The 21,393-nt window shown below is 42.5% G+C and overlaps 1 protein-coding gene across 3 annotated transcripts in view; it reads left to right on the top strand.

Annotated features, from left to right (window-relative positions):
- Nucleotides 1-20,405: 20,405 nt before the first annotated feature.
- The window catches only part of col5a1 (procollagen, type V, alpha 1), a 62,254-nt gene continuing 61,266 nt past the window's right edge, over nucleotides 20,406-21,393 (top strand). For all 3 annotated transcript variants that reach the window (XM_076158648.1, XM_076158646.1, XM_076158645.1), the window contains exon 1: nucleotides 20,406-20,836. In XM_076158648.1, the coding sequence (XP_076014763.1) occupies nucleotides 20,737-20,836 (100 nt within the window). In that variant the 5' untranslated portion in view covers nucleotides 20,406-20,736. The remainder of the gene's footprint in view (nucleotides 20,837-21,393) is intronic.

The raw sequence follows: 21,393 nt of genomic DNA, 5'->3' as shown, positions 1-21,393 counted from the left end.
TCTCAGTCTTTGTACGACTTGTTTCAACACACAAAGCGACGGTCAGAAATGTTAGAATGACAGGGAAAGAGAGAGAGAGAGGAGAGAGAGAGACGAGCAGAAGACAGAAAGGGACAGCAGAGACAGAGGACATTGACCAAACAGAACAGCAGCCAAACGCAAACACAAAACAGAGAAGGGAATCCACGCTTTACACATTAGCTAACATGTTGCACAAGTTGGAATCGGTGAGCGGAATGTGGAGAGTTGTGTGCACAAAGTCAAGAGCGAGAAGAAAAACACAGCACTGAGGGAAGCGGAGGCAAAACAGGAAGAAAAGAGGAAAGGAGGAGAAGAATTAATAGTATTTTTTCAGCGCACCATGTATCCCCCACCCTCCCTGTGGACCCAGGGGCCTGCGCACATGTCGGAGCAACCAGTGCGCATATGTTTCTACTATTACATGATAGGCTGTGAGGGAAAATATAGGAAAACTGTATCTGTGTGTGCATTGGGAGGGAGCAGGGAGGGAAAGGGGGAGGAGAGATATCGACAACGCTGCTTTTCCAACAATGAGCTCCACCTTCGCCTCCCAGTGCATCTGTGCGGTTTCCAGCAAAAGGAGCCCCGCCTCCTCCCTCCCTCCCTCCCTCCCTCCGTCCCTCCCTCTCTCCTTTTCTCTCTTCTTCTCTCAAGATATAAGCTCAGATCATCTGAATACATCAGCAGCATTATCTCCTCTCTCTGCTTTGTGTCAATAACCGCTGTCAAAATCTCATTATGTGATTTTTTCCACTGGTTGGCATCTCTAGCTTCTCTGAGATTCCTATGAAATGCTCCTCTGTGTAATGCTTCAGTAAAGGCACAGAGGTGGTTGCTTTGAACATGTGGATGATGAGACGCAGTGGAACGCATTGTTACGCGTGTATGTGTGATGTCACGGCGTGAAATGCTGGTATGCCTCCGTCACACCGATGTTAAGCAGAGCCCCCCCCTCTGCTAGGGCCCCGTGTTTGCCAAGGTTTGTTGTGGTAACAGAAAGGAAAAGGGCCTCAACAAGGTGCTGCAATGATGTCACCCGATGTGGTCATTGCCAGAACCATGTTTAAAGGGTCATTTCACCCCCCCCACATCACAAAAAAACACATTTTTCCATTTACCCTTGAGTGGTATCTACACTGTTAGTGGTCTGCAGTCATCCTTGTCGTTTCTCTCCTCATCCACATATTTCACTTTGAACACTCATTTTTGAACACGCATTGTTGTAGGTTTTCAGCAAATGGAGCAGATCAGTCACCTGGATTTTATTTCCCACAGTTTACATTGAGGTCAACATCACTACACGCTCCAGGTAATGGAAACGAAGTGATTTGTACGCATTTTCAAGACAGGTACGTAGAATAGCACCAGGATTCATCCCGCAGCAATTCCTAAAGCTGCCAAATCCATGGAAATCAGTCACAAATCAGGCGTTTCGGAACGTTCCGTGTATGAGCTGCTTATGCCGGCTGTGAGGGGTGTTTCCCTGATGAGAGACAGACAGATGAAGAAAGGAACAGAGGTCAGCACAGATTTAGTTAGGATGGCCTCCCTACATAAACAAAGCACTGGCTAAATTTAAATGATATTGACACAGGATACACATCGCCCCGCTCTTCTTTTAATGTCACTACTGTCACGTCAACCAACCTCTCAAACACACACACACAGAGAGAGAGAGAGAGAGAGAGAGAGAGAGAAATGTCTGGTATGTTTACAGGCCATGAAGTTTTGGACGCACGGACGTGGAGACAAACGCTCATTGTGCTTATGCATTCATGTAAATATGTACATCTACACTCTGATACTTAAAGTTGAGACGCCATAAACTTGTGAGCGTCGGAATTTTCCCGTCTGGCTCTCCGCTCTGTCTGTCCTGTGTACATTCTGACCCACACACAGTTTGTTTGACAAGTCGATGGGCTACGATGGGATCCAGCTTAACATTGGCTCGTCTGTGCCTCTGGGGTGTTTCAACATCAAACAGCACACACGCGCAGGATTTTCCGTTAAATGAGTTGAGATAAGATAAGAAAGAGGGAACATTATGATATGATTAATGTTGGACTATTACACATTTAGTACCTCTATGGGGATCCATGTACTGTACTTGGATCCTACTGGAATCATCAAACATATCAGACATTTAACTGGTAGTTTTTTGAGGATTTTGGATTATTTAAACATAGCAGTCAAAATGCAAAAATACAATATCAGAAGTAGGATAACGTTTTACAACGTTTATGTCGTGATACATCCTCCCATTTACATTTCAGGGCGATCATGTCTGAGATTAACCAGGCAGAGGATGTTGCTTAGGATGTAAGTTAGAATAAATATGTCTCTATGGGAAAGAAGGTTCGCTCCAATCTGCAACAGTAAAGCATCTGATGACTATTGTGATTCTTCTCTAAAATATAGAGACAAAAGTTTATGTCAACAAGCTTTTTATTACATATAACCAGACCAGAACAGTGATTCATAAGCGGCTGGTACAGAAATCTGAGAGGCAAACATGTGGCCTTCCATCAAACATGATAATCCAGCAGAGAAGGCATCAGCCAGTTCTCTCTAATTCTGATCCTTTTATTGACACGTTTGTGAGTGTACATCTGCCTCAGCTAAAGCTGTTGGCCATGACTTGCTTTTTGCATGAGCAGATCCAGTGTGATGCCGAGCGTAGCATTTGTGCATCTCTATAAAACAGCCATGTTGAAGTGGCACTCCAGCTCCTCGCAGCTTGCGTTCCATCAAGAGAAAACACCAAATGTTGCCGCATCCTGTGAAGAAATTGGGTTGCATTCTTCTTCTGCAGATCCAGATGTTTGTAGAATGAATGCCAGAGCGAGCTGAAGGTTTCTGGCAGATGGTGATTCCACGGCCTTATGAACACACTTCACAGTATCAGAGTTCATGTTCGTTCTCAATCAATAGACTGTTTTCATCTACATAACACACACATTTATCAGTTGTTGCCATATTGTGTTCATTTTTACCCTTTGGTAAATGATTTGTACCACACATCTACAGCTCCTCTGCTATGCACTCAAACTGCCTCTTCCTCTAGATCACGTGAACTTCTTCTCTTATTTGCGATGCCATAACCATAAAAAAGGAGAAAGCAGGTTATTCAATTGATTGCGAGAAGGAGTATCGGTCCTATCCCCCGATCACACACTCCCTCTTCCTCATCTTACATTTTAGAGCCTCTGTTCTGAACTATTACAGTGATTTAGACTCTAGCATTAACCTACCACTGTAGCGATAGAACAAGATATCACAAGACCCATGATAGTTACATAGAAAAGGTCTAAAAACTGACAAAACATTCCTGAATAATGCCACTTAACATATTCGTTATTGGATTAGATTGAGCAATGAAGAACCGGCTTGTGGCTCTGCAAAGCCTAATGAATTCGGGATCGTTGCTGCCGAAGAAGGTTTGTCTTGTTGGAGATAGCAAAGCGCCGTAGGATCGGAGCGACTTCGAGCACTCATGCCAATGCCGCCGCCCTAGCGACACTCGCTCGCTTCCTTCCTTACCAGTTCATTCCACTGAATTGTGCCAGGCAGCACGTCAGGCAGGCCGACCTGGGCCAAACTCCCACTACCACCGACGCCACACGCCTCAATAAGCTGAGACGATGCCTGCCTGCCTGCCTGCCTGTCTGTCTGTCTGTCTGTCTGTCTGTCTGTCTGTCTGTCTGTCTGTCCGTCTGTCCGTCTGTCTGTCCATGTATGTATCTACCTAGCGACTGACTGACCGACTGATCCTCCTAATCAACCAAGGCATGGATGAAGATTTCATTTATGGCTACGTTGGACGCTTTGCTGTCATAATCATCTCACAAAGGTAGTTTTTGTCTATTAGTCAGACCTAAAAAGCCACATTTTCACATTTGTTTAAAAAATGTCTCATTAACTGGAAGATGTACTAAAGCAGAGTAAGATGCATGGTTTCAAGATCCAACAACTCCTGAAGCAGATTGTTTGAAGAAAATATGATTTTTAAGACACATAAAGGGATAAAAAGTGACCTCATCATAGGAGAGATGGAGTCGTCAACTGTGTGACTAAACGCAGAGCAGAGAGGCGCAGACATGGAATTGACCGCAGAAAATGTTGAGTCATTTTTGTTTAATTTGCGTCTTATTTCTTCCCTTCTGTTCTTTCTAGAGCTGCACGTGACGCACTCATCCTGCTCGCCACTGTTGGTTTTTTACAAGTTTCTGTGTGTACATGTACATTTCTCTCCCAGTGGGTTGTACAGTCTAATAATTGCAGGCAGAAGACAAACCTCTCGGCTCCCTTTTCTCCCTCCTCTCCTTCTTTCTTGGCCTCCCACCCCTTCTTGTAATTTTCTGGAAAGTGCTACCTCACCCTTTCTATAAATTCGGCCTTTAACACTGCAATACTTTTTGTGTGACTCGACGACCATTTCCGTCCCTGCAAAAGTCCGTTCGTCTGAGTGCCGTGCTGTGTCCTTGCAGTCACCTCGACACTGAAATGTATGACTTGTTTTACATTAACAATTTTAATTTTGCTCGTGTTTTACTTTTGGAAGACTCGTTACCGCCGTCATGTTTCACTTTTAGAGGAAGCTGCTGACTTGACGAGCATGACGAGTCTCAGGAGGGATCATAGAATAAGCCAAAGCATCCTGGTTCTACTTTTTGTCTAATGAAAAGTACAATCTCCCTTCCTCCTCTTCTAGTCTCTGTCTCACACACACACACTCACACACACACGTGCACGTTTTAACATCTGCTTGGAATGTGGTGGGGGCCAGCGCAGCACTGAAAGGGGACGGAAAAAAGAGAGTGGGAATAGAGGGGTGGGGGGGACACAAAAGGGGAAAGAGATCAGTAAGAGGAGTATGAATGGAATCGCAGGAAAAGAAGGCCTGACTGGATGGAGACTAGGGCGTTGGAGACTCAAAACCCTCGGGGACGCGCATATCTTGGACTAAGCCTCTGCAGAGCCGTTTGCACATGCGCCCGGAGAGCAGCACGCATCTCAAACACACACTTCAAAGAGCCGAGCACCAGGCAGGCCAGGAACAGTCTAGACACGCTCTCCCCATCACGCCATTCACTCCGGCCTACTTTCACTCCAGTCCCCACGTGTCCCCTGTTCTACATTTGGATTGTGTCCATACCTTCAGATAACCCTAATTAATCCTAAAGATAACTGCACGCTCACTAAGTCCTCACACACCTTTTTATTTCACAGAATTCCATCTGTTCTACCCATTGTGCAAGACAGAAAGCTATAAATAAATTTAAATAAAGGTCCTTGGATACACAAGTTTGTTTAATAAAGGGCCAAACCAATGAATTCAAGATATGTCTCCCGTCTGTCCCACACACGGTCACATTTGTCTCATGCACACAGAGAGAGCGGATGAGTAGCTTCAATCCCACTGAGCAAATGGGAAAGTCCCCTCCCCTCTGTCCAAGTCCCCCCCCGCCCCCCACCACCAGTGGTTCCAGTCCCCAGGCACCAGCTCTGAATGGGACCACTGGACTGAATCAGGGTTTGACACTGAGCAGACTACAGACACACACAGCTTTCTCCCTTTCAACATGTCCGCTTCGTTAGGACGTTAGGACATTAGCCGGCAACTATCCCGTCCGTCTGTGCAAAAATCCAGACAGACACAACTTATTTCTTTTATTCATTCAACATTTTGTCCATGTGGGCGTGTGAGTGTGTGTCACCGGCCACATGAAACACTGACATACTTCACCCCCATGGTACCATTCACGCACTCCGACGCTGCCATAACCTGTGGCCGTCTGCATATTTCAGACAGCTGTCGTCCTATCTGTGTTTTTGCAGTTTCGTCCCATATGGTTTCTCCCTGTGAACATCGTCTATCTTCCCAAATGTACCCCCTTTATAACGCCCCCTCTCTTTTACTCCCTCTCTCTCCTCCAGCCCCTCCCTCTTCTCTCTCTCCCTCTGTCGAGCACATTGCCCTTTCTCTTTTTCCAACTATGCATTCAGCCGTCGACATCTGGATTTCAACTGTAGGCCGTTACATGTTAACAAAGTCAGCTTTTATGATCTTATGGAGAGAAGCAGCAAGTAGCCTCAATAAAATAACTGAAATATCCAAGGAGTGGCATTAACAAGCATGTGCTCAATGGCAAACTGTGCCGTCACGCGTCTTTCATCGTCACGTTAAAAATATCGATCGAGTTTGTTAAAGTCACCGCTGTGCTATGAGTGTCCTCTGCATTGTGTTTCCAGACGTTGTGTTTATCGAGACCAATGAGCACTTTGGCACGGCTGACAGTGTTAAGATTTTCCACAGGAGCGCTGCCAAGCCTCAATGAGATGTTTGCGATGAATCGCGTTAGATGGAAAGTGTATTAAACAGGACGGAGGCGGGAGATTACAGCAAAACGATGAGGGATGGAATACTTGTGTGTGTGCATTGTCTGTGAGTGTGAGTGTGTGTACATGCACAGTAAGAGCAGTGATGATTGTCTCAAGTATAAACATGTGTTTTCCCCAGAAATCCAAAGGTGTATGTATAGCCTGGATGTGAAGGGAGGCAGTGGCTCAGTGGGTAGAGCTTCTGCTTGGGAACCGGAGGGTTGCTGGTTCGAGGCCCTCCCGAGGCGCCCCTGAGCAAGGCACCGAATCCTCAATTGCTCCCCTCTCTGCGAAGGGTGGTAATGTAATGTAAGTCGCTTTGGATAAAAGCGTCTGCCCAATGATCGTAATGTAATGTGATCAGGGAGGGGCTGATAGGGGATTTGAGCTTTAAATCAAGATGTTGTAGTTCAGGTACTGCCACCTGGATGTTAATGCTTTTCTTTTATGCGCTCATGCATGCGTACAATAAACATGGGAATTTGTTAGCCAGCAGAAAGGAAAGCTGAGGTGAAAAAGGGATTCAACCCCGGGGCCGTAAACACCACAGGGAAATAGTTTGAATGTTTGAGTGCTGCTGGAATCTAGAGGAGAAGGACCTATTAACTGCAGCAAGACATAACCTTATTATGTCGGGGGAACTGTGTGTGTGTGTGTGTGAGTGTGTGTGTGTGTGTATCACTGCTTGACCTTTGTACCTTTAGGACGCTTTGGATTCAACAGTTTGAACCTTTTGATAGGAAAACAGGAGAAAGCTGAGAGGGAGAGAATCTTCAGAGTGAGAATCCAAACTCTCCGTCTGGCTTTCTTAGTCAGAGATGTAATGGAGCCAATGGCATCATGACCAGTTAAGGGAAAAAGATGACCACAGGCTGCTTGAGTCAGCACACATCACTGGTTAAACGTTTCCTGATCTCGCAATACACCACACAAAGAAGGTCTGATGGCACTCAGACACTGGGGGAAGAGTTAGTCCAAGTAGAAGAAGAAGTTGCATGCAGGAAATTTTCACTTACAAGTAAAAATCCTGTATTCAAATATTTTCTGAGCTGAATGTTACAAGCATTAGCAGTAAAGGTGCTCAAGTATTAAAAGGAACTTCTAATTGTGAGGTTGAATCTGCTGGAGTAAGGAAGGATCAAGGAAAGGATAAAAACAAGCAAATGGAAATATGAGGAAGAATGAATGTATAATATGAATATTATCTAGTAATTGCAGAAAATACTAAAATAAAGTACCACCATCTCAGATGAGTAAAAGCTCTCACACAGGTTAACATTAACAGTTCTTTACTACTGCCAAGCTTCATCACTGTGCAATCTTTCATCAATATTTCACGCCAATTTTTCCGCGGACGTCTGTTTGTAACTAAACTGAGACAGGATGATTAAAATCCACTTTCTCCCCGATTTGATCCAGATTTGAGGACATGGCGTCCACCAACAGTGACATCACTGCTGCTAAGCCCACCGCTTCCAACATGTTAACGTATGTGGACCCTGAAGTGAACCTGAGCCACACCCACGCAAGCAGTGTGCTGCATTGAAACTGCCATAGAGTCTCCGATTAGCATAAGACACTAGCCCTTGATTAATACGGCTCGTAAGTGATGTTTAACTTATGATATCAGCCCTCCATGGATTAAATAATAACAGAAAATGGGACGGAGAACAACAGTAGTAAAGTAAGCCAAGAACAGGGGCTGCATGCCACATGTGAGACAAAAGTAATGTACTGTAGTTGACTTCAGAGGCTGCCAAGGGTACATGGAGCAATCCAAGGTGCTCCTCAGCTGTGGCAGTGAGCAGGTTCATGCGGTGACATGAAGAACTGGCCTCAGGTGCTGCTGGTGAAATACATGACATCATTCATGTTCCCTTGATTAAATTGATGTAATGGGAACGTTTCTTTGTTATACTGCTATTGCCCGAACCCTGCCGTTTATAGGATTCTTTCTTTCTTGTCTTTTTTCGATGAAATAGCAGAAAATTCAGTCCTTATTAGGACAAATGCTTGTTCACTCATGGAACTAATTTGTTGATCTAAGAACTTAAAGGGCCACAGCAGTGTTTTGTTTTGTATTTTTACATGTTATACCCAATTGACTACAAATTGATTCTTCACTGCCAAGCCTTTGATTCAGCTCGCCATAAGTTTGGAGTGATGCTATATCTTTAGCAACAACCATTGTATAACAATTGGGTAACAAAAGGTGTGGGGGTTTGCTGTTTTTTAAGCAGCTGAGATTTTGATCTTGAAGTTCACCCAAGTGTGTTAAAAACACACACAAGAAGCACCCAGGATAGAGGTCTTGACTGGTCCACTTGGGGTTCTAGGGCCCCACGTCTCTCTCTCTCTCTCTCTCTCTCTGTCTCTCTGTCATGTTCCTGTTTGGTGGAGGCCCAACACCACACAGAGCTTTCTCTTGGACTTTCTCTCTTTCAGTTGGCTCTTATATTGAAAATGTTTCAGTTCTTGCACATTTTATTACACATTTTATGTACACAGAGACAAAAACATAAAAAACATCATTACACTTGAGGCCAACATTCCTTATAAAAACAATCCCAAAGCCAAAGAAGAGAAATAAAATAAGAGAAATACGAATTTAGCTCCCAGTGTAAAATGGTTTCAGTCCATGTGTTCAGCAGAGGAGACATTAAAAAACTCACAAAACAATGACAATTCTAAACATGTTCACCCTTATCATTTGAGTGTTGCCATCAAAGCAATTCTTTAAAAAGTCTGACTAAAATCTCATCCACAGGCCCATATAAAGCCCAGATTACCAAACAAAAACAAGGCGATGTTGACAAAAAATAAACCAAAATGTTCACAGTGATGGATTGGCTACCTAAAGCAAGTTTCAAGCTTCTACAAGTTGGTTGTCAAAGTGTTCGAGAAATGAATTGAAACCAACAGCTGCCTGGAAGGTAGGAAAGGGATCTGAGCTCTGGAAGCTGGTCGGCAGAAAGCTAGCATGATTTATAGTTAATTGGTGTAAAATCACTTGTATGGCTTTTTTATGGCTGAAAACACAACCAAATGATGAGCTCACACAATGTTCTGGCTCAACAAAGGTCAGATTGAGGTAACGTCAGACAACTGATTCTGGCCTGTGTAGGTTCATAACCAGCTCGCTCCGTTTGGTTTACACAGAGGTGTCAAGCGTGAGGTATTCCTCCAGAGCGGAACCAGACAGGCCATAGGATCACTGCCAATTGGGGATTTGCACTCAATTGATAAGTGGCAGCTGGTGAGTTAATGACAACGTGTCAAGTGAGGATGTGTAGAAATGTGTGTGCGAGTGTTCGTTTCTGTGTGTGAAAAAGAGAGCCTTTGCACAGCAGTGCTTGCGAGCAGCTGTGGAACACTTTCACGTGTGCACAAGTATTGAGCACTCATGATAATATTTATATGAGCTCAGTTCCAGCGATTGGCCAGTGGAAAGAAAAACATCTATCCAAAATCTCTGTGTAACATGCGCCGCATCAACCCAGGTAAACAAACTGCTTATGACTTTAAAATGAGCATTTTTACCTTGGCAAACAACAAAAGGTTGTGTGTGTGTGTGTGTGTGTGTGTATAATCACACACACATAAAAAAGCTTTTGTAGATAAGCAATCAAACATGTGTATAATTGTGTTTTTCCTTGTATACAGTATTGGTCCAGTTTGACTGACAGTTTGGGATTTGGTTTGACAGGAGGCAGTACACAAAGACACGCACCATTGTTTTGATTTCAAATTCAATGCTTTGTAATAGACTGATGTTCTTCCAGAAATGGAAACTAGTTCCAAATTTGTATGTACACAGAATGACAAAGCATGGCAGAAGCTTGCTGCTTGGGTGTGTTTTGAAATCTCCACTGGTACTCTTTGGGATTCCATTAGTCAAAAATGACAAGGCACTTAAGTGGGATTTAAAAGTCATTTTGTGGGTCAAAAACGAGCTCGAAAGTGTGACCCATGGGGCCTTGAGCAACGTCCTCATCATCCCAATCCCAATTAAAAAAGGTATTCAAAAATGCTAAATATGAGAAAGAAACCTCAGTGTGTGACTGTAGCTCAGCTTGGATTGTGCTTCAATAAATAGCTCTTGTGTCTGTGGATGCTGAAACCCTGTGTGTGTGTGTGATCACTACACAATGGTTGGTTGCTCGATTGTGAGGGAGTGGGCCTCATAAAAGATGACCCTGACCTCAAACTGTTTCTTTTCTATGAAGAATTTCGGCATTCTGCAAGCAAAGACTGCGTAAGGCTCGTGAGGAGGAGTTAAACTAATGATGTACTGGGATGGTGTAATGGCTCACAGGTGACAGGCAACACTTTAATTAACACATGTGTTCATTCATAGGGAGTCAGTGGAAAGTGAACAAAGCAGAATTGGGGTGTTGTCTTTCATAATATGCATATAGGCTGAGAAACCTGACAAAAGCTTATGCAGCTTTAGTCTACGGTTGACATTTTGTTTATTTGCATGGCAGAGAAGAAAGGTTTGTTATATACTGTACATAATTTGATTTCTAAAATATAGGATTCACTCTCATTTGTCTGGCTTGTATTGGAAGGTTTCATAGCTATGTGAAGTTGTTTATCATCTGGGGAGGGAGGATGATGTATACACAAGAGGAACTGCTGTACGCTGGCCATAAAAATAGCATGGGAGAGCTGTCAGCAGCGTCTGATAGAAAGATTGTTTGAGCTTTATTGAACTTTCTTTGAGCTGTTTGAGTTCTGATTCAGGATTGGCGGTCTCACACCTCCAAATGGAGGTTTGTGTGAGTTGCCAGGTCATACATTTTTCAGAGGAAATTGTGAAGAAAGGCGTCTGAAAACTGAGAGGAATACCAACTTATTACAAACTCATATAAATGTTTTGTATTCGTCAAGTTGACATTGGCTTAATGTGATAATGTGCCTGTTTCCACTTTAAATGAGCCAAAACCAACCAACATAGAAAACCTAAAATTTCACAAGTTTCTTAGAGAATTCCTGTCATCTGATTGGAGTACATTTAAAAACCATTACATCTACTATGTTGTAATCATTGCATCATTACTTTTAGAGGTCACAATGCTCAAATTGAGAGATCTTGTGTTTGATGATGATAAACAGACTCAACTTATGATGTATAAGACAACAAACATGAGTCTACTGTCCAGTCTTGGTGACCTCAGCTTTTCATTGCTGCTTTTCTTTTACAGATGATGTAATGCTGTTGGCATATCTAGACATGACCTACAAAGTGAGCTGGGTTAACAGCCAGGTGTGCAGCAGCTGGGACGAGGGTAAAAAAAAAAAAAAAAGGTACATTGTCCGTCAAAATGGAGAGTGAGCTTCTGTCCCAGGTGAAGAAGCTCAGCCTGAGGGCACAACTACATAGTGATCTATCTTCCAACCCTAATAGTGTATTCCCCCCATCTGTTCATGACCCTCTGACTCTGTTCTGACCCTCTGACGCAGTTATTTAAAATCCTATTGACATAATTGGGATCCTTCTTAATTTACTACTAATGCACAGTAAAGTTACAATAACACATGATCAGGGAGCCGTCTAAATGTGGAGCCTGCACTGCGTAATTCTATACCAAATTAAGTAGTTTCTCTTGTATTCTAAAGTCCATTTAATTTGGTTTTGTATGGTTTTTGCTTTTACATGAATATGAAAATGTTGCACATATGGAATATTTCCCTTTTATGGTCTTTTCTGTCACTGGTCAGAGCTTTGTAATTGTGACCAGCTACCTTCAAGATTTAGGGACCTAACCAATGGGTCTCGTTAAAACACGTGGCTATGGGCTGCCTTCCGTAATTACAGTCACCACTACAAACAGCCGACAGGGCGGAGTTGCGCATGCAGGGGTGTGGAAGGAGACATGGTTAGTTAATGCTTTACACAACAATTTAGGCACTTATATTCACTTTGTTTAACTCCGTAGGCTGAAATAAGGGAGTGTTAGGGCTCATGACTCCCTCATAGAAGCGTTGAAACCAAACCTGAATAAATTAAAATGTGACGCAATAGTTAACAAAAAGAAATTGAGTGAATTATAGCGTGATACCTCATTTACAGTGGGAGGACCAGTGTGGTTGGCTGGTGGCTGAATTTTACTTTCAGCTTCGTCTGTTTTAGTTTTTTATGTTTACAATTAAAGGCCGTAAGGCTTCAATAACCTTTCGCATATTTATCAAAAGAGTCATTTGAGACTTTATATAAATACAAATGTATTAAATAAGTTTGTACTTACTTACTACAACTTATTTTGTAGTTGTGTCTACTATTACATTTTAGCCCATCTGCTCTATTTACCTTCTTATCATAAGTTATTATTTAATCTGACAGTGACTAAAGCAGTTGATAGCATTTCATTAATTTAGATGTTCCAAATGTAAGCATCCATCATACAGAATGAGTCATTTGTTCAAACTTTCCCCTCGCCCCTTTCAAAGGGTACATGTTGTAGCTCGCTTTCTTCCATAGCTTCTTTGAGTGTTTAGGCTAACTTCTCTTGTTCCTCACCCTTGGTGCACTCCTGTCTCCTGCTTCTTCTGGCTTCAGGCTTGATCCTTGCAGGAATCTACTTTTTACCTTAAGTGTCAGTTGAACATCAAGCAAACACTCTCGCTAGGATGACAACTGATATTCTAATATGTCCTTTGGGAAAACAGAAAAACACATTAAAACAGCCAGTGGGGCTTATTTGCTTGTAGAAATACTAATGTTACATATATATCTAAACATATACTAATGTTATATACAGGTACAGCTCAATCAATTAGAATATCTTGGGAAAAGTTCATTTATTTCAGTAATTCAATTCAAAAAGTGAAACCCTCATATTTTAGATTCATTACACACAAAGACAAACATTTCAAGCCTTTATTTGTTATAATTTTGATAAGTATGGCTTACAGCTCACGAAAAACCCAAATTCAATATCTCAGAAAATTAGAATATTACAAAAGACCAATACAAATTAATTATTTTTAATGCAGAAATGTCAGCATCCTGAAAAGTATGTTCACGTATGCACTCAATACTTTGTCGGGGCCCCTTTTGCACAAATTACTGCATCAATATTGGGTGGCATGGAGGTGATCTTCCTCTTGACAATACCCCATAAATTCTCTATAGGATTTATGTCAGGCTAGTTTGCTGGCCAATCAAGCGCAGTAAAACCATGGTCGTGAAACGTTTTTGGTACTTCTGGCCGTGTGGGCAGGTGCCAAGTCCTGCTGGAAAATGAAATCAGCATCTCCATAAAGCTTGTCAGCAGACGGAAGCATGAAGTGCCCTAAAATTTCCTGGTAGACGGCTGCGTTGACTTGACTTGAGGAAACACAGTGGACCAACACCATCAGATGACATGGCACCCCAAACCATCACTGACTGCGGAAACTTCACACTGAACTTAAAACAACTTGGAATATGAGCCTCTCCACTCTTTCTATAGACTCTGGGACCTTGATTTCCAAATGAAATGCAAAATTTACTCTCATCTGAAAAGAGGATTTTAGACCTCTGAGCAACCGTCCAGTTCTTTTTCTCCTTAGCCCAGGTAAGACGCTTCTGAAGTTGTCTCTGGTTCAGGAGTGGCTTGACACAAGAAATGCGACAGTTGTAGCCCATGTCCTAGATACGTCTGTGTGTGGCGGCTCCAACCTCAGTCCACTCCATGTGAGGCTCCCCCACATTCTTGAATGGGTTTTTCTTGACAATCCTTTCAAGGCTGCGGTTATCCCTGTTGCTTGTGCACCTTTTCCTACCACTCTTTTTCCTTTCTATGGATATGCTTGGATACAGCTCTCTGTGAACAGCCAGCTCCTTTAGCAATTGCCTTTTGTAGCTTACCCTCCTTGTGTGTCAATGACTTCTGTCATCGTCTTCTGGACAACTGTCAAGTCAGCAGTCTTCCCCATGATTGTGTGGCTGACTGAACCAGACTGAGAGACAATTTAAAGGCTCAGGAAAACCTCAGCAGGTGATTTGAGTTAATGAGCTGATTAGAGTGTGACACCGTCCACAATATTAAACTTTTTCACAATATTCTAATTTTCTGAGATACTGAATTTGGGGTTTTTGTGAGCTATAAGCCATACTTATCAGAATTAGAACAAATAAAGGCTTGAAATGTTTGTCTTTGTGTGTAATGAATCTAAAATATATGAGAGTTTCACTTTTTGAATTGAATTACTGAAATAAATGAACTTTTCCACGATATTCTACTTTATTGATCTGCACCTGTATATATAAACATATAAATGATCTTTCATTGTGTTACAAACTAATTACATCTGCACTAACTAAAATGGCCGTTTTGATGGGTGACATGTCACAATGTGGGAGCTCATATTGAACAACAGCACAGTCTGTGTTTGTGTGTTGTTCATCTATTGTCAAGCACCTTTTTATGAGTTTTAAGCAATCCAGTCCAGGCCTTCAACAAATCATCTTGAGACCTCTCAAACAGCAAGACAGGGACGCCAAAATTGCTCATGCGTCAGAAATCCATTTGATTCTCCAAACACTTATGGGCCTTTGCTCTGCTCAGGCTTCACTCTGAGAATTAGTGTTTTGTGGATTTTGTGGTTTTTGGTTCAGAGTAAATTGAATTACTGCCAATAAAGAATCTGCTACTTCTTATGCATTTGCTCTAGATGGCATTTCCTGTTTTAAATAACATTTTGTTAACCTTCATGGGTGAGGTGTTTAATCAGTGTTTACTCCTAACGGTATCATCCTGCCTCACTCACTCAGACATTACAGACAAAACTCAGTGAGCCAAATGCCGTCACAAATGGAATTTGAATGCTGCTTTCCAGCTCAGTTGACCGTAAAAAAAAATTCATCGTTGGAAAGGAATGATAGCTGTCTGTAAGATCTTTCCACTGAATAGATCTTGTGGAAATGATTGGCAGTGCACATCTCACAATACTCACATGTCAGATAAAAGCATAGAATGATAGAATATAGTCTAAACTTAGATAACATCATGAGATGTCAGTAAAATAAGCTAAACTGAATAAAAGAATAAAAAATGCAGTAGACGCTGCTGTAGCTTTGACATATGAATGATAATAACATCAGTGAATGAGACATTAATATAGTGGAAAAGTAAGCAGATGGTCTGCATTTTTTGATGCACACAAGCTGGATCAAGCAAATTAAAAAAAGATTATTTGCAGCACAGCCAAGCATCCTCAAGGCTGGCTTCAGTTTAGCAATTAACATATATATTAAAGTATTCCATGTCAAATTAGGATAAGGATGTTTACTGTCACATACTGTCACAAACAACAGGCAAGTTTGTAGTTTGTTTGTAGTGACCCGAGGCTACGTTACTATGGTGGGACCAAGGCCTCTGTCTTCATTCTCAACCAATTATAGCCTATGGAATTATAAATCATCAACAGTTTATATGTTTACCAGGAAAAAAGAACGATTTTGAAAGAACGACCATATCTTTGAAAATTATGTGACTTCACCAGGATTTCCATGACCGTGTGAACCCACAGGTTGCAAAAATTCAGTGTTTGTTAGACTTTGAGGTCGTCAATATTAATAAAGATGGAAACATGATGCAATCTGTGGAACTATTCGTGGATCAAAGCAGTTCACTGTAGAATATATGATACTACCCTCTGATCCCTGCGTTTATACTGAGGCAGATTTATGCGCTTTGTACAAGGCCACACATGCACGGTTGTCTTTTCTTGTTTAATTTACTTAAACCTCCTTGATTGATTCATACCTGGCTTTGCTTTTGTTTGGCGTGTCTTTTTGTTTGAGAGGAAATCTTTGCTTGCCCGTCTTTCTAATACAACATGTCCAGAGCTTGACAAGCTGCAGCTGGGAGCGTGAGCAGACAGGTGAGTCCTCAAACAGCAATGTGTTTCATTCTATGATGATGGACACTGTTTTCAGTTCATCCCAAGTGTATATGCACATAAACATGTTTCTGTCTCTCAAGACTCAACAGTTGTTCAATGCTCCTTCTTTCTCGCTGAAATCTGAAGGTGGTTTGCTGATCTGGTAAAGAATGGAGTCACACATAGTCGAACGTAAATATCCAGGATCTATAATGCCAAACAGGATCTATGATGCCAAACAGGCAGAGCGCATCTGACAGAAAAGGCACTGGGTTCATTCTCTCCCTCACAGGTTCAGCTACTTTCCTCAAAGTTAGAATCGGTATCCAGTGTACTAATGCGATTTGTTGTCATAAGCAACAGCACAATTTGGAAACGTATCCGCCTTCCGACTGCGAGTCAATGCACATTTGTCCCTCAGATGGCTGTCGGGATTCATTATTATCCACCGATGAGACTTTTCTGTGTTGAACCGAGATCTGAGTCATATTTTCTCTTTTTTGAAATGATTTCAGACTGTTCGGTTTCCCCCCTGCTATTCCACATGTGCCTCCTTTAAATCCAGCACACATCTGCCCCAAATGACATGCCAAAGAGAGGACACAACAAACGAAAACATGCGCCCACACACGCACACACACGAACACGCATACAACCATGGCAACACTGTGTTTCAAATTCACAAGCTTTGTGTGACTCCCACATTTTTGATCTGCAGTACAACATCCTACATTCCAGTAAACTCTCATGTGTATTTGGAACAGCCAGGAGTTCTTCAGTGTCAGCATCTACGATTTATCTGGTGTTTTGGTGCATCATATTGTCCCCAGATTCTGGATCCTAAGGAATCTTTAATTAAAGTGCAACTGCAGAATCAACTCCATTTTGTAATTCGTCTCCCATCACAAGGCGGGTGAGCAGTGTTTTGACATGGAGGCTGTGAAAATGATTGTGCGTCCTGTGACAACATGGTACAAAAACCTTTCCTATTTCCTTTATGTGTTTAGTAAGTTAAGACATATTTTTCAATCCATACTAAAACCTAAAGCACTACAAAGTCCGACTCTTCTGTTGTGTCTGTTCTGAGTTTACTGTCAAACAAAACAAGCACTTGGAATCTCTCTAATGGCTTATACAACAGTCCCATCATCACTAGGTGTTGCTTTAACAGTGCAGGAAGACTATTAAAATGATGGATTGAATTATATTCTCTTTGGCTTTCTTATCCGGTCTGACACCCAATGAAAGTTGATGTGGAAAAAAGGACAAGCAGAGTAGAGCTCTGACTAGAAACACTCAAGCACTAAATCAGAATTTCCCTCTGTGTTACAGATTTGATGTCTCATCTTTTTGACAGACGAAAGTTCTATCCTGCCTGCAAGTCCTCAAATGAAGCAGAAATCATGGCAGAGTGAAATCAGTAAAAGTTTGGTTGGGAGGTGTTTTAAGGCAACATGTAAAAGCCTTGAGAGTAGTTGGAGAACCCTGCGATTAGTGTTGTGTAGGCAAGAAGCCACACTAAATACAGGGTTGGTGCCATAATTTGCCTATGATGGTTAAATGGTCAGATAAATAGCTTAGAATGACCGAGTCTGCCTGTGTGTGAGCATACAGCACATACATGTGGTGGTTTCATGCATGGAGTTGGACGTGTGGCTTCAGTGTGTAGAGCTCAGTAGCATAGAGGGGATTCCATGTGTTCAGAGAGTCTAAGAGCTTTTGTCTGTCAGAGAGGGAAGCCCCTGTTTGAATGTTACATAAGAGCCTTTTTCCGTCACATGAAATCTACTCTTTTTGATTCAAATTGGACCCAAACACTACATTGAGATGGTTCTAGATAGCTTAGACCTGAAGTAAATGCAGAAACAATGCTTTCTGAGTAGTTTCAAGATGCAGGTAAGTGAATTGTATATGGATTTATTTCCATGCATAATTGTAGTCGAAAACTGTGAGTATCCAATTATGTCTGCATACTGAAAAAGCATATCTGAGATGTGATTACATCATTTCAGCAAATGTTTCAAAATTCTTGTTGAATGAGAAATATTCATTCTCTAAATCCAAACTGTGGCCAATTCTGTAACATCAACATCTGAACCAAGCTTTGTGTGCATATTTGACATATTTGTGATTGTCTGATTGTCTCAATATGTCTGACTTCTGAATCATCCACTTTCAAACTCTTCCTCCCTGCACTGCCATAATGTGCCACAGTGTCAGATCTGGCCACAGCCGTGTGTTCACCACTGTCCACTGTTTGTTTATTGTGTTTTAAAACCAGGTTTTACTGGGAAGTTAATGGAAGTCTGCCCCCCACTGGCCCAGCCACATGACCGCTTATAAAAGACAGCTGACAGGTTTTGGGCCATTCCCAGCCAGACAATAATGTCTGAAACACACTGTGGTGTAAACAAATGAACAGTGTACCACAGTTGCACAACAAAAGGTACACCTGTGAAACATTTAGATGTCGTCGGCTACATGATAAAGTGACTTAATGTGCACTGAGAAAGTTAGATTTTAATTAATAGCCACACACACACACTCTCACACACACTTCCACTTCCGCTTGGCAGCTATTGTGTGTATCTATCTTGATCAAGAGAACATGAATGACTTCTGACTTGGAAAGTGGGAAGTAACAGGGAGCACATTAAGGCACTATTATGCCCACTAGGCTATTCATGTGTCATGTTTTCATGTATAGGAGCTCCAATTAAGGTGATAAGGTGCAAGTGTAATGGTTTTAAAAATGAAATGTGGGAGGAGCTTTACAATAATTACATTACGATCATTTAGCAGACGCTTTTATCCAAAGACTTCCAATTATTGGAGGGCAGCCATTATCCGGCGCCCTGGAGCAGTTGGGGTTCGGTGCCTTGCTCAGGGGCACGTCGGAAGTGCCCTGGAGGCAAACTGGCAACTCACCAGCTACCAGTCCACTTACTTGGTCCGTACGGAAGTCGAACCGGCGACCCTCCGGTTCCCAAGCGGAATCCCATACCGACTGAGCTACTGCCGCCCAATAATGAGCCGACTAGTTTTGTCTCACATGGTCCCTCACATATTCATCTTCATTTTTTTTTTTTTGTCAACTTGGACTAGCGTTGAGATACCAGAACCACAGATCAGCTGACCTGTGGCGTTGGAAGAAACTCGTGCTCTGAACTCAGAAAGTTCCGATTTGATTCTCCCGAGTTCCATAAAAAGGTTGCAACGCTTCTGCTCACAAGCATATGGAAAACTCTTCATCTCCACCTGGAGCGTCGTATAAATGAAGATCACGACCCTCTTTGCTGAAACTGCATCACCTTTCGTCCATGACCACAAGATTAGGCAGAAACATTGACTAAAATCAATGGAATTACATCATAACTACAGTTTCAACATATCTAGTAAAATCAAGTTCAAGTGACAAAATGACAATGACAGATAATCAGATAATTTCGGGTTTCTAGCACAATGGACACCAGGACGAGTAAGGAGCGTTGCAAATAGAAATTTGATACCATGTAAAAGTAAAATACTAAATTCTAGACCAATCACACATGGAAATATACTGTAGCTACTGTTTGTTTTAGGGCTGCGAAACATAACCTTCATCCAGTGTTAGGAGGCTCATAGTGTGGTGGAGTGGACACAAAGGTGCGCTTGTTTTATTGCACAGCCTGGAACAAATGGCACCTACAGCCTGTTTGGCGCGGACGAGGCGCAGTTTTATGGGAATTATTTCCCGAGCACGTGTGTCAGACATGAATTTGAAAGTTCCATTCTAGCATAAATGGCGCATGTGAGAGCGTCTCAGTGAAGAAAACGAGCGCACAACGAGCGTAAAAGGACGGGCAGAGAGAGAGAGAGAGAGAGAGAGAGAGAGAGAGAGAGACTCTGTGTGACGTGTGGGCGTGAAAACTTTCCCCTCCACTTTTCCTCCCTCCTCAGCCAATCACAGGCCTGACCGTGATAAGAGTCCTGTCCTGATTGGCTCATCTCTCCTGTCCTCAGAGGGGATTGACAGCCGGGAGGGGCGCGTGTGTGCGTGTGTGTGAATGTGTGAGTGAGTTCCCCCCCCCCTTCCCTTCCTCTTTCCCTCCCCTTCTTACCCCAGTTGGACTTGGAGGGGTTCTACGTGACGCGCAAAGGCGAGGGGGCGACACTTTCTGCTCGGAGGCGCAGCCGTGCAGGGGAGCGCAAAAGAGCGGAGAGGAGCGGAGAGGAGAAGACGAGTCCGGGAGAGACAGAGGGTGTCCCATCCGTCAACCAGCTGGAGGATCCCACACTACAACACTTATGGCTGCTTGAGAAATAACCATACACCCCCCCTCTCCCCCTTTCTCTTTCTCTGGGACTTTTTTGGGGCTTTTTTTTAGTGCTGGCCTGACCACACGTTTTGTTGCAAAGTCTAATTAGTCGCTCCCGAGTTCAGAAAAGTGAATCCACTAACCGTGGACGTCTGTCGCGGTCATGGATACCCATATAAGATGGAAAGTTAAACGGCGGATAAGGGAAACCCAAATCACTTTAGCGGTGATTCTGCTTTTTGTCACGTCGCAAGCAAGTTCAGGTAAGATCACGTTTAGATTTGACTTTATGCAGCGGAAAAAGTCATTTCATTCACATAAACGCATCTTTCTCGCACTTTTTGTACGTTGTTAGAAACTGTGCAAACTTGCCAAAGCGCCATAAAATTCCTACAAATATCCTTTTTCTTTTTAAAAAATGTCTTTAGTGATGCTGATAAGGAGGCACTGACTTGGATTGTTGGATAATCATTCCCGCTGCAGTCCACTAAAAACTCTCAACTCTCAACTCACATTAGTTTTGTTAAGTTTGCACACAGATGTTTGCCTAAACATCATTTCTAAAAGCTTAGATGCCAGCCGATTGTCACATCAATCAACTCCTCGAAAAGTCTGCAACATGTATTTTTTTTACAATGATGTCATCTTTCAAATTAGAGTTTATAAAAATGTTAGTCTGCACATAACGCACTTTGCTATGAATCCGTTTAAGCAAGTTTTTTTTCTTTTTCTTCTGATGAGAAAGATGAGCATTGATTTTCATAGAGGGTGGGACTGGAGTTTGTCAGAAGTGGTAGGGTGGAGCCGCCTAAGGGACTCC

The sequence above is a fragment of the Genypterus blacodes genome, unplaced genomic scaffold, assembly GCF_046128005.1.
Source record: "Genypterus blacodes isolate CSIRO-AG114 ecotype Tasmania unplaced genomic scaffold, CSIRO-AGI_Gbla_v1 ptg000085l_1, whole genome shotgun sequence".
Classification (NCBI taxonomy): domain Eukaryota; kingdom Metazoa; phylum Chordata; class Actinopteri; order Ophidiiformes; family Ophidiidae; genus Genypterus; species Genypterus blacodes.
Note: the sequence above shows the minus strand (reverse complement) of the source record. Positions and strands in the feature narration are given on the sequence as shown.